At 34.7% G+C, this 16,561-nt stretch overlaps 1 protein-coding gene across 2 annotated transcripts in view; it reads left to right on the plus strand.

The window, feature by feature from the left end:
* LOC149083333 (cytoplasmic aconitate hydratase-like) overlaps nt 1-16,561 on the plus strand; it is a 51,523-nt gene that overhangs the window by 19,875 nt on the left and 15,087 nt on the right. For both annotated transcript variants that reach the window (XM_089236562.1, XM_089236563.1), the window contains 9 exons: nt 2,244-2,415; nt 2,673-2,773; nt 5,508-5,624; nt 5,962-6,121; nt 13,126-13,261; nt 14,544-14,628; nt 15,719-15,875; nt 16,057-16,121; nt 16,232-16,291. In XM_089236562.1, coding sequence (XP_089092688.1) covers nt 2,244-2,415; nt 2,673-2,773; nt 5,508-5,624; nt 5,962-6,121; nt 13,126-13,261; nt 14,544-14,628; nt 15,719-15,875; nt 16,057-16,121; nt 16,232-16,291 — 1,053 coding nt within the window. The remainder of the gene's footprint in view (nt 1-2,243; nt 2,416-2,672; nt 2,774-5,507; nt 5,625-5,961; nt 6,122-13,125; nt 13,262-14,543; nt 14,629-15,718; nt 15,876-16,056; nt 16,122-16,231; nt 16,292-16,561) is intronic.

Raw genomic sequence — 16,561 nt, forward strand, 5'->3', positions numbered from 1 at the left:
TTATATCACAGACATTTAGTTACTTGCATATTTCTACTAGTAGGAGAGAGTTCCAAATAATTCATAATTTTTTCTGAAGACTTTTTTTTTTTTTTGTTCACATCTTGAATTATTGCTATGCTTGAGCTTGATTCGTAAAGAAAATTTTTCTCTGCCGATCTGTTACAGCCAGGGTTGGGTTTTTGACATGGGGCAAGCATCAAAAATTGGTTTAAACTGTCAAAAACCGAAATGAATGCTTTTGGATAATGTTTTGAGCACAATAGGTACATAACATGATGAAGACACCTTTTTGCATGTTACAATGCTTTATTTTCAAACACTAATTTGTTACAATAATTAAAACAAAATACCTATTATAATTTGCAATTTTGAATTTTTTGACACACAAAGAATCTAGAACAGATAATACATAATTTTATGGTTCATTTTATCAAAACTTGATTGTCTTTGTTCAATGTACTAAGTCAAAGAGAGCTGTTTATTCAAAATATGTGTGATAAGAGGTCAGGGTTAGATTTTTTACCTCAGAAACACAGTATTGAAACAGTAAAAACTTATTGTAAATGTTGTCAAATAGTTTTTTTAAACCTGATAGATATGTTAAATTAAAAAAAACACTTTCAGGTAGATTAAAGTGCATTATATTTTGAATTATAATTACTGTGTATAAAATATATATTTCAATATTTTAGATTTTCTGATCAGCCCAAAATTTTATTCCATATTAAAAGTTTTCACGCAGCTCTGTCTATACACTAATTAAAACTAATTTATTCTCACCTAAAAATTTTGTAGCTTAGGTTGTATAAATTCAGAGTTTTAAAGAGTATTTGCAATCAAAGCAGAGCTGGCAGGACTTGATATACCCAAAGCATTGTTTTGCACGTTTAAATACAGCTTCAATTGGAAAAACATTGTGTTATATAAATGCCAGTTAATATACCATATCATAGTAAAACTTAGCTATTCTTATTTTTGCATTAAGAATAAGTTACATGAGTTTCTTAAGCACCATATACAAGCCAGCACTCCAAATTAAAAGACATTTTAGTCTTATAATTTTGATTGCTAGATATATATTCTTATGTTACACACAATAAGTATATTCTTTCAAGTATCAGTGATCTTAATAATTATCTAGATAATTTAATAATAACAGAAATCAACATTACATATATGACATTTTTAAATACCTATTTGTTATGAAAAGAGTACAGCATGTGGTTTATATCAATACACATATATAAGCAGTTGAAGAAATTTTGGAAGGTTGAGAATCATCTGGAATTGTGGAATTGAAGAATATCAAATAGTTCTATAGTTTTCCCTTCAGCTTTTATGCTATGCTCTATTCAAATTGTATATTTTATAAGAAAACAATAAATATATTGTACAAAATAATTCTGTAGAGAGTAGAAAATTATTTTACAATCATATTACGTATATTTATTTTTTATATAACATAGTCATTTTAAACATTGCATGCAATTAATGTGTGTATTTCCAATGGGGAATTTTTTGTATTGAAAAGTAATATTTGAGGTTTTTAACAAAGGGTTTTTGACGTGACAGTTTAACCCATTAAAAACTACCATGCATCAAAAACCTGCCAACCTTGGTTGCAGATGATGCCCTATTCTTACCTTTTATACTCAGAATAACATTTACTGTTCTTCAAGAAATTGTTGACCAGTGACTTAGACATATTAATGTTCTATCTAATTTCTCAAGAAATTAATCCACACTTTTTGAAAACGAGGATCCTACCTTGTTGTATAAAATTGCGCCATTCACCTTATCCCATCTTTATGAATCAAGCTTCGTGGAAAACAGCCATGTCAAATTATTCAAGAAGCTCCTAGAAATGATGTCTAGTCATAAGGAAAGTGACGCGAGAAAAGAAGAGCAGCTCCATAGTTTTTTCCCAGCAGTGTATGTATACTCTATTTTAATACAATTTTTTTAATCAAAAGCCAAAATATATAAATCAGTCGTCAAATTGCATACTGCTGTCCAGATCAAAACTAAATTCAGAAATAGCTTTGATCTGTATTCAAGAGGGAGGTAGTGGAACAAACATCAATGTTTCTTTTTTCTTAAAATTTCAATAAAAAATGTAAATGTTAGCTATTCATTATAATAATGGAAAGGAAAAGACTAATGCAGAAAGCAACTTTTTTTTCTTTAATTACAAGAATTGCTTTGCAAATATTTGATACCAAATATTTCTTGTCATTTAGCATTTGCGACAAGTAGGTGTTGTTGGGAAGTTTGTTGAATTTTTTGGCCCTGGTGTGAGTGAACTGTCAATAGCTGACAGAGCTACAATATCCAACATGTGCCCAGAATATGGTGCTACTATTGGATTCTTTCCAATCGATGATAAAAGTCTTATGTATCTTCATCAAACAGGTAAAAGTCTTTTAGTAATAATAGTTAAAATTATTAAATGCCTACTAAATCACATGCCATCAGTTTTAAAAGTGATTGTAAAATCTTTTATTGAACTAAACACGTGTCCATTTAAAATTATTTTATCGTATTTGAATTTGCCGTGTGCCTGTAAAGACTGGGTGACAGAATAATTGGTTATCATATATTTGTCATTTTTGTGGGTTTATAGAAATTTGCAAAATATTTTGAATGCTTGATTACTTTTTTCCTTTCAGGTCGTGATGAAAAACTATTAAAATACATTGAAAGATATTTGAAAGCTGTACATATGTATAGAAATTACAGTAATCCTAGTGAAGATCCTACATTTTCAGAAGTGAGTTTTTTCCTCAAATACCTCAGTTTATATATAATGCTATTATGTAACTGATTGTTGGGATGATTTCATGTAAAATTTCGAGTTTCGATTCAAAATCAGATTAAAACAAAAAAATAGTTATCAACTTTCTGTGTTAGGTGTCTCAGAAGTGCATATGTATACCATTGCATAACTTCTTTTTTTGTGAACATGGAAATTTATATCCTGTAAATTTTTATATATATAAAATTGATTTTGTCTGTGTGTGGTTTTTCTCTATACAAATCCTTAATTTTAGATCTATCGTGGGCAAATTTTGCATATATACCAAATGGGACCCAACTTGAATGATAGGCTACTTTAAAAAGTTCGTCAAAGCAGTAGCAATGATTGAAAAACTGTCTGCAATAATGGTTTTTGGGCCTCAACTATCACTTTCGGAATGTTTGCTTTGGTTACCATGGTTCCCTAGCAATATTATAGCTAGTTATATGTAAGTTTACCATTCTGCTGCTTTTGACATCCAATCTCCCATTTGATCAACTCTGCCACCTTGTTACATTCTTTTTACTTCATCCCACTTTTCGTACAACTAATGTTTAATGAATGGACTGAAAGCACTGGTTTACCTTTTGGCTATATGGTTGCCACTGCATGGAATCCTATCATCGAGAGGTTAGCTCACCAGTTTCTCTGTCTACACTTGGCAGCACCAACAAGATCTTGCTTCGTTTGGCCTAGAGAATAATTTATAATTACATTTATTTATAGATGTGTAAACCAGAGCTTTTGATATGCTCTCTCATCGAACAGTCATCAACTTCTATATTTTCAGCTCCTTGGCCTTAAAACCTGATCCAATTATCATATATCACTTTATCTCACTTTCGACACATCCCCGTTTTATGTTTATTTTTTATAAAAATGACTCTAGTTCATAGTGTTAGTTAGCAGATAGTGCCGGGGCTTCCACATCACGTGACCATATAAGTGTTGCTCGGGGATGGATGTTTGTCCTCCTGACAGCTGTCCAGTAGGAATTCTATGCTCAGTGCCGTCATCCTGGACTGTCAGACCAGAAGATGGGAGCTCCACAACTCTCGGCTCCGTATCAGATCCTGGAACATCCACAGGCTCAGGGCGTTCAGTCTTGTTCTGGTGGAACTGATTCCTTCTCACAGATCCCCGTTGTGTCTTGATGATGAAGGATCTCAGGGTATCTGCCCTGCACTCGATTTCCCCCCACATCTTCATGTCTGCCACCCACACTGTATTTCCTACATTTAGCTGATCTCCAGTTCAGACACTGTGGTGATTATCATAATTTTTCTTCTGTTTCTCAATCCATGTCTCCTCTTTCCCCCCCCCCCCCCCCCTTCAAGTTGGAACTGTTGTTCTAAGACGACACTCGCATCAGTAGTTGAGCTGGACTATAGCCATTCTCCAGTGGCGTGTTCCTGTACTGCAGCAGTGCTAGGTATGGATCTGAATTTTTCTTCACCAGTCCTTTGGCCACCTTGTCCATGGATTTGAGGAATCCTTTCACTTAATGGAATCTTGGACTCAGTCGTGTGGCCAGATTCGCGAACATATAACAAAAAAAACTTATAAGACAATGCAAGCATCTAGAGTTAGATAATATTCTTAGACATGCCACATTTTTCAAACTTCTATTTTAATTCAGGTTTACTACTTAGGATTTACATAACAAAATAACTTGATTTTAACAAAACGAATGGTCACTCACCCCTTGTCACCTCTATATGGGTTAATCATCATTAGGGACCATCTTCCCCGGGTCGCAAGAGAGAGTCTTACAACATTTTCACGCAACATGTGTCACAACCATCGCCAAAACTCTGACAAAAAACACGGTCAGTGGTAACTCTAAATCGGTTGAAAGCTCCTCCCATTGGTTGAGTACGATCACCTAAAAACCAACAGTTTTCACTGGCTCAACAGGCACTTATACAGTGCTGTGGTCTTCTTCCTTTGTCTGTCCTGTGGAAGGTGATGAGAGAAATGTGATTGCATTTCCACTCTTGTATATATTTCCTATATTATAAAAAAAGATGTGTGTAAATATTCCTGAACCAGGAAAGGAAAGACTATATGGTTTCCTGCTGTAAAGTGTGTGGTTTCTAAATACATTAAAGGGGGGAAGGAAATGTGTGATCATAACTCGACGCCGCGTGCTCGAATCTATATGTCCATGCAAATGCTTGGAATTGGGAGTTTCTCACCTTGAATTGACCCCTGTTGTCACGGCGTACCTCCTTTAGAATGCCATGGCAAACAAAGATCAATTTGCAGTGCTGAAGGTTTCTCCAGCTGAGCCCATGCAGAAATGAGATCTAGCTTGAACAGTCCCCCAACGTTCCAAAAACCTTAGTCGGCAAATGAACTTCCCCAGCGTAACTTTCATTACTTAAACTGTTCTGTTTGGGTATATAGGATTTTATGATGACTTTTAAGCATATGGCAATGCTGTTAACAAGCTCTTTTTTTAATGGGAGCCATAAAAATAGTCTGTTCCTCTTTCTCAAACTTTTTCATAATGACGACTTAACCAAAATTAGCGACGAGTAAACAAGGGTTTAATAACATTGTGGTCAATGAGAGCTGGAAGGGTCTAAAGAAAAATGACGACTTAACCGGAGTGACGACTTATCAGGGTGATGACTTAATGAGGTTTTACTATATCTGTTTTCTTAACCTTTCCGTCTAAATGTTTTTCCCCCCATTTCATTAGGTTGTAGAGCTGGATCTAAGTACCGTTGTTCCCTCTGTGAGTGGACCAAAACGTCCTCATGACCGTGTACCAGTTTCTGAAATGAAAAATGACTTCCAGAACTGCTTAGTGAATAAAGTAATATATACTGGTTTCTTTTTTTTTTTTTTCCTTCTAGATCTAGTCAATTTCTTATTTTTGACTACTGTACCAGATATATAAAATGTATTTTAGAATACCAGTTATATAGTAACATGTTTACAATGTCATATACTAATACATCAACTTTTAGCAGAAATAAACTTTTTATTTTGATTTTTTCTTTAAAGTAATTTTGCGCACTTCAAAGATTTCTTATATGCCAATGTTTTTTGGTTTTTTTTTTCAATTTTTAGCTTTGAGCATTGTCACTGATAGAGGTTATTAACTTCATTAAGTTTTTTTAATGGTCACTATACAATTTTTGAAATTACAGGTTGGGTTCAAAGGCTTCGGCATTTCTCAAGAAAAATTGAAAGGAAGGGTTTCCTTTACCTTTGATGGTTCTGAATTTCACTTAAATCATGGACATGTTGTCATTGCTGCCATAACTAGTTGTACAAATACCAGTAACCCTTCAGTAATGTTAGGAGCTGGTAAGCATATTCCTTTTGGTGTTTCTTTAAAGATTTTTGTTAATGCTGAGCTTTTTGCATTTCTCTCCTGGGATCATATTTACCTGAAATCTTGTAGTGTTTATCAAGAGCATTTTCTAGTTTTAATTCAAAACATGAAAGACAGATGGCAGCACCAGAGTATAACATGCTTTTCCCCCAACACGACCCAGCTCACAGGAGTAAAGGGCTTACATCCCGAAAGGGACAGAGCCCGTGTCTAACTCTGACAACATAAATACATTAGGGCCATTCACATACAACTTCTTGTTTGTACCAATTCATTAGACATTCCCCAGAGCTATGTTTACAAGGTGCATGTATGGTTGAGTAACATAGTAATCTCTCACTTATACGTTTCTCTCTGTCATAACACAATTTCTGCACTCCTAGTCAAAAGTATAGGTACATAATGCTATTCACTTACACAAACCTCTCTCACACGTTTTTTCCTTGTTCCCTTGCACCAGTACATAAGTGAGAGATTACTATAGTTATATTTATCAAAGAAAAATGTGAGATTAATGAATGCTTGGAAAAAGAGTGAAAGAAGAACCAAAGCTATATTCAGCTGGATCTAAGACACTCTCATTTTGTTTCAGGCACAACTTTTACAAAAAAATCATTGTTATCTGAGTTAGTTATTCTCAAACTTTAAACACTGATCGTTTCCTAACACTCATAGAAAAATTGTATAAATGTTTTATAACTGTATTTCCTGTCAAGATGCACCCCCTTTCTATTGTACAGATTTTTACATCCAATCATACATGTAATTCTGACATGTAGGACTAATAAATTAAACTTAGTTACCGGACTTGATGATTAATTATAAAGTTAATTAAATCTAGAAAAGTATTAAAATGAAAGATATATAATCGGATTATTATAAACCTATTGCTTTGTTTCATTGGTATCACTGACAGCTATGATATCATTGTCATATACAGAATAGAACGCCATAGTTGCAGATTCTTCCAGATTTTTTGGAAAGCTCTTGAATTTGAACTCTATCGTTCTGACTTCAGAAAAGTAAAATAAAATCCCCCAAATTTTTATTGTAAATGGGCAGTCACTATTTTCGAGGAAAATAATTTCATTTGATTTTTTTTAGGAGAATAGATGTTTGGGCAATAGATTAGATAACCTAAGCTGCTCATTGATGAAAATTTTCAAATTGGTTTGCCTATTTCCGCACAAGGAATTCTTCAAAAGTTACTCAAATGTATGCAAATACAGCCGGACAACAATTTAAGAAACTCTGATTCAACAAATTTCTTGATTTGACTTTTTTTCTGAAATTCTGGCAAAAATAGAGGTCAAACCCGTATTTAACAAATAAAAATTTTTGATATAACAAATATTTTTTGAACTATCGAAAAAAGTTTTTCTTATTTCTCACCTCCCAAAACCACAACTCAAAGATTTGACCTTCCCAGAAATTGACCTTCAGCTCTTTAGAGACAGACAAAAAAAAAAAAGAAACAGGAATCTATTCTTTTTTTGAGTGTGAAGGGAGACAATGGAACATTTGATAATTTTTGCCGCACCTCTATCATTTTTTTGCACACGAGGGCTAATTAGACTGGGACCTACAGTTTATTGCAGATTCTGAGCAGCAGCTTTTTTTTTATACTCACCAGTGGTTGGTGCGCTAACTCTTGTGAGGGACTTTCTGCGGTAGAAATTTGTTTCTGTGGCCATGTGACACCGTTTCTGTTGTACCCCTGTATCAGGAAAATTTCTCTTATTGACATAGGCTACTGCTCCTCCATAAATTTAACCATTCAGAATATGCGGGAAGGTTTCAGCAATCGGTGCAACACCAATACCATAAAACATTGTACTGTCCACATGTTTTGGATTTCCTGTAAAGAGGAAGTTAATTCATGTTTGTGTTCTTATGCCATTCTATTACATTCCCGATTAATTTTTTGTTTCCCAACAATTAATCATCAGCAAACGGCAATAAAAAATGAAAACATTTTTTCCACTTGAAAACATTTATTTAACAATGTGAACAGAGATGCCGCTGTACTCTAATTTACCTGGGGTAATGGGACCCAGGGTATTCAAAAAATCTGGGTCCCTCTCAAAAAAAATTATCTTGGAAAAAAAGTATGGTTTTCCCCCTTCCCCCATAATTCGCGGGTATCTCTATAAATTTTTTCCAGCATTCCTCCAGGTCTTCGATCACCTGCTTTCGTTGAGACAGAGCGGCGGGCCATGTTCTGGGTAGGAGAAGGAGGTATCTCTGTGAATCAAGTAAATAATTCATTTCTAAAAGCATGTTCTATCTAGAGGTTCATTTACTTTCATTGTCTACTAGTAAGAAAAGCCTCTGAGAATCATGCGAAATTTAGCACATGTAATAAATCTATCGCAAATATGCAGTCGATCCCGCTTATAATGTTCCCATTTAGAACGTTTTTCCACTTAGTCTGACTTATTTTCGTCATCCCAACTCTATAAATAATTTTCATTAAGATTTCCTGTTTAAAGTGTTTTTCTGCTTACGTTTTTTATGACAGTTTTTTGAAAAACGTTATCAGCAGATCCACTAAAAGTTAGAGGTACACATTTATATATTTACTAATAAATCAATCTATAAATTCCCTTCTGATTGATTTTTTATTTCTTTAAAAAAATCTTAGCCCTTTCAATATCTTCTGATTTAAATTTAAAGCAAATGAGATTCTCTCTCACAGACACTTTTCTTCTGATTCCCTGTTCGTATAAATCCTCGAGAATGATTGTATTTTCCCCTCCCTGATGGTCCGCCACTCTGATCTGTCGCCATTTAACTGCCACATGTTTTCACTCCTGAATATGGAAACTATGTCAGATATGTGTTGGTGAAACTCAAGTGTGTTTGTGTTTCCAGCATTCAGTGTGTTTTGTGTTCCCAGCATTCAGTGTGTTTTGTGTTCCCAGCATTCAGTGTGTTTTGTGTTCCCAGCATTCAGTGTGTTTTGTGTTCAGTAGGTGGTGCTATCTATCTGAGGCTGCAACTAGATACTTTCTCAAATGGGGTGAGCACACATTTTGGCACCCTGTGTAATGTAGAAGAAGCAGTTATAAAGGGTGAATTCGGCACCCCCTGTAGTCCAGAGCCCGAAGGGCATAGACCCGCCTGCTCTCCTCCCACCCTAGTTGCAGCCCAGAATATATCCACCAAATTGGTAATGCATGGATTTTAAATTTAATGTATACATATTTGTGTTGTAGGTCTGTGTGATTTTCGTGGGTGACCAGAGCTTTTTTTAATGGCCTACTTAATTTTGCCTACTCAAGATTAGGAAACCTTAGAAAATTGTATTTTTAGCCAATTATTATAATGCAATCGTGGGTTCCAACCCTGGATTTTTGCCAAAGGCAAAATCGGGGGGGGGGGGGTATGGAGGCCTGAGCCCCCACCCCAAAAAGATACAAAATTAAAAATATTTTTTGTAGAAAATTAAAATATTGGAGAAAATACAGGCTTTTATACTATTGTTCATTTAAAATTCTTTTTGAGCGTTAGTGACCCACAATTTCTGTGGAAGAAATCCTTCCCCCCCCCCCCCCCAAAAGCAGATTTTTCATACACACCAGTAATTTTTGCGATGCGAAACAGTGATTACCACATAGCAGCTAGATGACAAAACTGGATATTCAAGGTAGAGTTTTCAGATTCTTTTTTTTTTCTGAATGATCTTGAAAAATGTTTCACACTGTGAACGAACATTCCAAATCCTTTATAATTTTTTAAAAAATGCGCATTCACAATCTTGTAAGTTGCCGTATAGATGCTGTCTTTGAATGCTGACAGATAGTCGCGAAAGTACCATAATTTCCGGTATGTAACCAGAGGGGAAAAAATCTGCTGGGGAATAGAAACTCCAAAATTTGAAAATTCTGTACACTGCCCCTCATTAAGGGAAGTAACTAAATAGCTTTTAGAACCCATGTGTATATGAATACAATACAGTATACAAACTAGTAAAACCACTTTTTCAAGATCGTGCGATCGTGATGGACTGTGAAAAGTAGAAAAAAAGGAGGAAGTTGGGGAGTTTTTCTCTACTTTTTCTTCAAATTTTCCGAAATTCCGGGTACCCGGTGGCCAAATGGCATCTCTAATGTGAAGATAAGATTACAATTTAACAGTTTTTAGTTTCTTTTACTAACACAGTGCAAATTTTAGAGTTTTCAGAGTTTTAAAGTTAAATATATCGCACAAGTATCACATTAAAATTTGAACGGTCACACAAGATTTGTCCAACTAGAACATCACTCAAAGTCTATTGCACAGGAACCATCACCATGAAGCCAGCACCAGTTTCCTTCAGTTAGAGTCCATGGCCGCTGTGTTGGTCGAGTGGTCATAGTGATGGACTCACATCGTGAGATCCTGGGTTCAAACCCCACCGTGCACCACAGTGGTGGTTGGCTGAAGTTGATTTTCTATGGTTCCCAAACTTCGAGGTGAGTCTCCCATTAAAAAGTCTCGCCAACGAGAAAAACAAGCTTATAAACAGTATAAATATTTTATCATTGCGCTTCGCTTCTGAAATATAAATGGCAGCACTTTTCAATGCTGCCATTTATATATCAGACACAACACTAGATACACACTCAGACTGTGAGGCATACCAGGTGTACAAGTATGAAATACAGATTTTTTTTTTAAAAAACACGTTAAATTTGGAAGAATGATAAAAAGTGCTTTATTCAAAGTATGCCCCATTGCTTGTTATACATTTCCCCCATCTTTCCTGAAATTTGTGAATACCACGCCAGTAAAAATCTTCCCCCTTTGCTGCGAACTATTCATCAAGCTATTTTTTCCCATCTTCTTACGAACCAAAGCGCTGCTCAGAAAGTGCGTGACCCATCAATGAAAACAAGTCGTAATCGGAAGTCTGGTGAGTAAGCCGCATAGGGTAGAACTTCCAGCTGAGTGCTTCCAACGTGCCGCGAACCGCTTTTGCCAATGTGATGGAGCATTGCACATTGAGACCATTGAACATTGTCAAGGAGCATTTCACATTGTCATGGGGCATTGCGATTGGAAACAGCTTGTTGACTAACACCCAATTGCTCTGCGAGTTGTTTTTGTGTCTGTGTAGTATCATCTTCGTCCAACAATGCTTCCAATTCCACATCATCTTTTTTTTTGGCGGTTTTCCATGTTCCTTGTCTGCAACACCGAAGTCACCACTTTTGAAACCGAAACCATCATTCACACGTATCTTGCGATGGAGCATGTTCACCATAAGCTTCTCGAAGTAATCGGTATGATTCAGCAGCAGTTTTCTTCAAATGAAAACAAAAAAATTAATGCTGTCCGCGAATGCTCTTTGTTCAGTATAACTTTCGACATATTGAACACAACAATACAACACTATTCACCCACTTTTCCAATTTATCACTCGTGCACATCTGACACTTGTTGATGACACAACAAGATGGCGCAGTGTCAAATCTTTATAGCACAAACTGCATTGGTGCACCATCTGTTTTCTGAAATCCGCATTTCATATTTGTACACCTGGTATACACGTACACTTCCGACACAATTCACTGGGTAGTAAATTGCCCATGGCAATAGTCCTGAGTTGTGCTTAGGGTGAAAGAAAGTTTAAGTCCATGAAAATCCACGGCTTCTTACGACTGGCCGATGCATGAAAAACAGGAATTCCAATGCTGTATGACTGCAGGATCCCGTCATAGCTCAAGTACCGACGAGAATTTCCAGGAGGAAATTTTTACCTTCCAATCATTTCTATGGTGAAGGAGCAGCCACCAAGGCCAGGCTTACAGGTCTCAGATAATTCGGGAAGTGCACGAGCACTCAAGAGAACTAATCTCAGATCATGGCTAGAACAAGATACAAAAGCAAACAAGAGTGAGTGTTCACAACACCCACACCGGTTATAAAGGGAAATTCACCCGAACCAATCCACTTTGAGATTCGTCTGTATTGAAATTAGTATAACATTTCGGACAGAGAAAAACTAGTTTACGTACTCTTACATAATTTTACAATACTGACTGATTAAGACACTCAAAATCTGGCATCAACACAATTGGAAACATTAAGATCTAGCCATGATCAACAACATTTGGCCTATTGCAGATTGAATATTTTCATGAAATTATTGACCATAAGGCGGTCCATTGCCTAACATTGAAGTGAAGGTAAATATTGCACTTATTTTATGCATAAACATATACTATGAATACATACTACTAAACAAACATACTATATTTAATGTATAAACGTACTAAAAACATATTGCACATTTATTACATAACTGACGACTCACTGTAGGGCTTCCACCGACAATCCAAGGGCCCCTTATGTTACACTCTTTGTTGACAAACAAAGAATGACAGGCGATGTGAAAAGAAACATTTTTTGATTACCGAAAAATTTACAATTGCACAGAATTTGATTAAAATGTTGGACGTATCAAACCATTTTTTCGTATACCCCAACTTTATTTTTAAGTTTGTGTTTGTTTTTTTTCAATTGTCAAAAATAAGTTGTCACAGCAACCGTCTAAGTAAGTAGCTTTTAAAATTTGCCGTTTTGAGTATATTTATGCTCCTGATCAACGTGACCTTGATTTAATAATTTCCTCAATTTAACGAATAAAATTGTCAATTTCTTTATAAATTTTTTTTTTCTAAGCTTTTATAATAGCGCAACCAAGTGGTGTAATTGGTGAAGAGATGATATGTAGAAAGAATCACACAACACACACACACATACAGCTTTTTCAATCACAGATAATTTATTCCTCAAAGTTGCTTGCATTGTAAATATGTGTAAAATAATGTAGATGATATTATTTCATCTTGTAGACAAGAATTATTGCGTCTGAAATGTTTTAATCTCGTGCATTGAAGAACCCCTTCATTCTTCAATAAACATTACCAAGTTTTAAAATACAATTTTTCATGTTATGCTAAATTTTATTTATTTTCCATGCTTTAAGGTCTTTTGGCTAAGCGAGCAGTGGAGAAAGGTCTATCTGTTGCACCGTATATCAAAACCAGTATGTCTCCTGGAAGTGGAGTTGTTACTTACTATTTGCAGGAAAGCGGTGTCATAAGTTATTTAGAAAAACTTGGGTAGGTATTTTTTTATATAATGAAGTTTGTTCATGAAAATGCAATATTTCTTAGATGGAATTTCTCAACACTTTATTTTTGATCAGAGTCATCTGATAAATCTCTTAAAAGTTATTAACTTGGGCAGGTCTTGATCCTGAAAGCATGGAATGAAACATCAGGTGTTTATTTTGTTATTATTCACCTTTCTTCTTGCAATAGGCCTTGAACAAAAGGGATGCTCCAGTTTATTTCAAAGATGTTCAATGGGAATCAAAATCAGGGCTTTGAGAACATGCAACTGAATTAATTTAATGTGATGATCTTCAAACTATGTATCAATAGTCTTGGCTGTGTAGATGGGAGCATTATCCTACTCATAGAAGAAAGCTTGCACCTGCCCATGTATAAAAATTTGTACTTGCTGCCAGCTATGTTGTTTTCATATTTTAATAAATTTCTGGAGGCACCCTAGTTTCCATGGGGCATTGTGCTGTGAAATCACCTTGTGTGGTACAGCCTAGATGTCTCTTGGTTCTCTCAGTAGAAGAAAGCGCTTACTCCCCAAACTGTTGTCACAATGAGGTAAAGCATCATCTTGTTCCACATATCTTCATATGTGCCAGTGTGCTGTCATTTTGGCTGAATCAAATGATTCTTTCTGAATCACCCTTTATAAGTATTAACGTTATATATTGAATATCGTACATGTAGAATTTGATGAGGTAAATTTATTATATAATTTATTATATGAATGGGCAAATTTTCACTTTTTGGGTATATCAGCTGGTTTGAATCCCTTATTTTATTATCTAAGTTTTGTCAGAAACGTGAATGTTTAACCTGTATTGAAACACATGTTACAGCACATTTTAGGGAAATCAGCTCACATTCAAATGTCATTTCGTACATCCATGCTTTTGTTGGGGGGGGGGCGGGGCGGAGACAATATGATGCATATATGGTTAGTAGCTCACCTGAGTAAAGGCATTTTTTCGTTTTGAAACATTTTGATTTTTGTCAACGTAAAGTAAAAAATAAATTTTTTATTTGCACCATTTTATTTTGGAGAATCTCTCCCACCCCAGCTCATTAACACTCCCACAAATTGGGGTCAAATTCATACAATGTTTGAGCAGTGAGCCTCTGATTGCATACACCAGTGGTTCCCAAAGTGTGGGTTTTTAACACACTCTCCCTGTTAAAAACCCGCCTTGGGAATGGGAGTGTTTATGATAATCTTCATATAATTCTGATACTTATATATTTTTCAAAGTGTTTAATCAATTTTATTTTTTTCAAGTTTTGATGTTGTGGGCTATGGTTGTATGACCTGCATTGGCAACAGTGGACCACTACCTGATGGTGTACCAGAAGCCATAGAGAAGGTTTGTGAAACTTTTAAAAAAATTTTAGGATTTCTAAAAGATGTTACAGTGAAATCTTTGAATAACAATATTACAAGATTAACCGATGTAATTATTAACAATTATTACAATTTCATTACTGTATTCCCTCGTATTAGCTGGCATGCCAGATACATGCTGGGAAATTGAAATCATAGATTCCAGAAAATTTTAAATATCTGAACTTAAAAAAATTGTCTGATTTGAAGCTCATCTGTTCTCTGCATTTTAGGATCCTTTGTGTTTTACAAACTAAGTTGGAGGTAGTGTGAATTTCATGTTTGATTTGCTACCAGAAATCTCAGCTTATTGAAAATGTTCAATACTAAGCATATTCATTCTCATAGATTAGATGAGCAAAATGGAAAAATTATCACACCATGAAGTATTTTTGTATTCTTCAGTATCATATGTGTTTAAGATTTCAGTAAGCAGAGCAAAAAGTCTGCACTGCAAAACATAATGTTGCAATACAAAATTGACAGCATATTTCTTCATTCTTCTGAACATGCAAAAAAAATTTCAACAATGAGCAAATTTTTCAACATTAATAATTAAACTATAACGACAAGTTAGTTTTAATTCCTGGACATAAATGCATGTTACAGTGTGAAAACTATTTTATTCAGATATTTTTTTGTTTTATTATTTTATTCTGATTTCCTTATTTATTCAAAATTTAATATAGACTGATGTATGTATGTATGCATGTATGTATTCTGAATGTATGCAATCCTTATTGAACCCGGCATGCCAGAATCAGACCAGACTCCAACATTGGAAAAAGCTAGTGTCTCCCTATTTTTATGGCATGCGGGGAATGCCATATAATTTTCTAACCTGGTGCATTTTCACTGCAAATGCTTACATTATAACAAGATGAATGATATAACTTTTTTTTTTGTCTTGATACAGAATTCTTTTAACCTAATTTTTTTAAACGTTCAATATAATGAACTCCCAATATAACTCCTGTATTCTGTGGAGTGGGGGAGTCGTTACATTGAATATTTGTATAAAATATAATTATAGCATAATATATAAATGAAGTTGTACTTTAATTTTCTTCTAGGGGGAGATAGTTGCATGTGGTGTATTGTCAGGAAATAGAAACTTTGAGGGACGTGTTCATCCTCACACACGGGCTAATTACTTAGCTTCTCCTCTGTTGGTTGTTGCTTATGCATTAGCTGGTACTGTGGACATAGACTTTGAAAAAGAGCCAATTGGTAAAAATTTTTGTTTCTTAAATCACTTAGAGAGCTAGATTTCACCATGAATTTTGCATTATGGTGTAGTATTAATTGTTTCGTTCAAGATAGATAAACAAGCTGCATTATCATTCAATTTAAAAAATTAAAATTATGAACTTATATTTATCTTTTTATTGGGAAAAAATTACAATCATAGGGAAAAGTTCCAATGGTACACCTGTTTATCTGAGGGACATATGGCCTTCCCGAGAAGAGATACAGGTAGAATTGATTATAATGATTTCACTTTTTATTCATTTAATGCTTATGTCAGTTTATCCATCAATTTTTTAGTTTGATGTGAGTAATTTTTTTATCTCCATTTTTTGCAGGAAATTGAACGTAAATATGTGATACCTTCAATGTTCAAGAAAATTTATTCTGAAATTCAGGTAATTAAATACAATAAAACCTCTTTTTTGTGGACACCGCAGGGACAAAAAAAATTGTCCACAAAAGAGGGGTGACCATTAATCAGGGCTTTGAAAAGCATACTTTTATTATGCATGGGGGAAATTATTATTTTGTCATAAAAGCCAGGTTTTACTGTGCATATTTTTTGATCAAGTTACCTTTTGTGGCAAATGTTTGTTTGCTACTCACGTGTAATAAAATTTACTCACAAGTAATAATAATAATATGATTGCTTCAAGTTGAATTTC

This window comes from Pholcus phalangioides, unplaced genomic scaffold (assembly GCF_987345545.1).
Source record: "Pholcus phalangioides strain wild (caught in Gottingen) unplaced genomic scaffold, Ppha-v1.0 ptg000009l_1, whole genome shotgun sequence".
Classification (NCBI taxonomy): Eukaryota; Metazoa; Arthropoda; class Arachnida; order Araneae; family Pholcidae; genus Pholcus; species Pholcus phalangioides.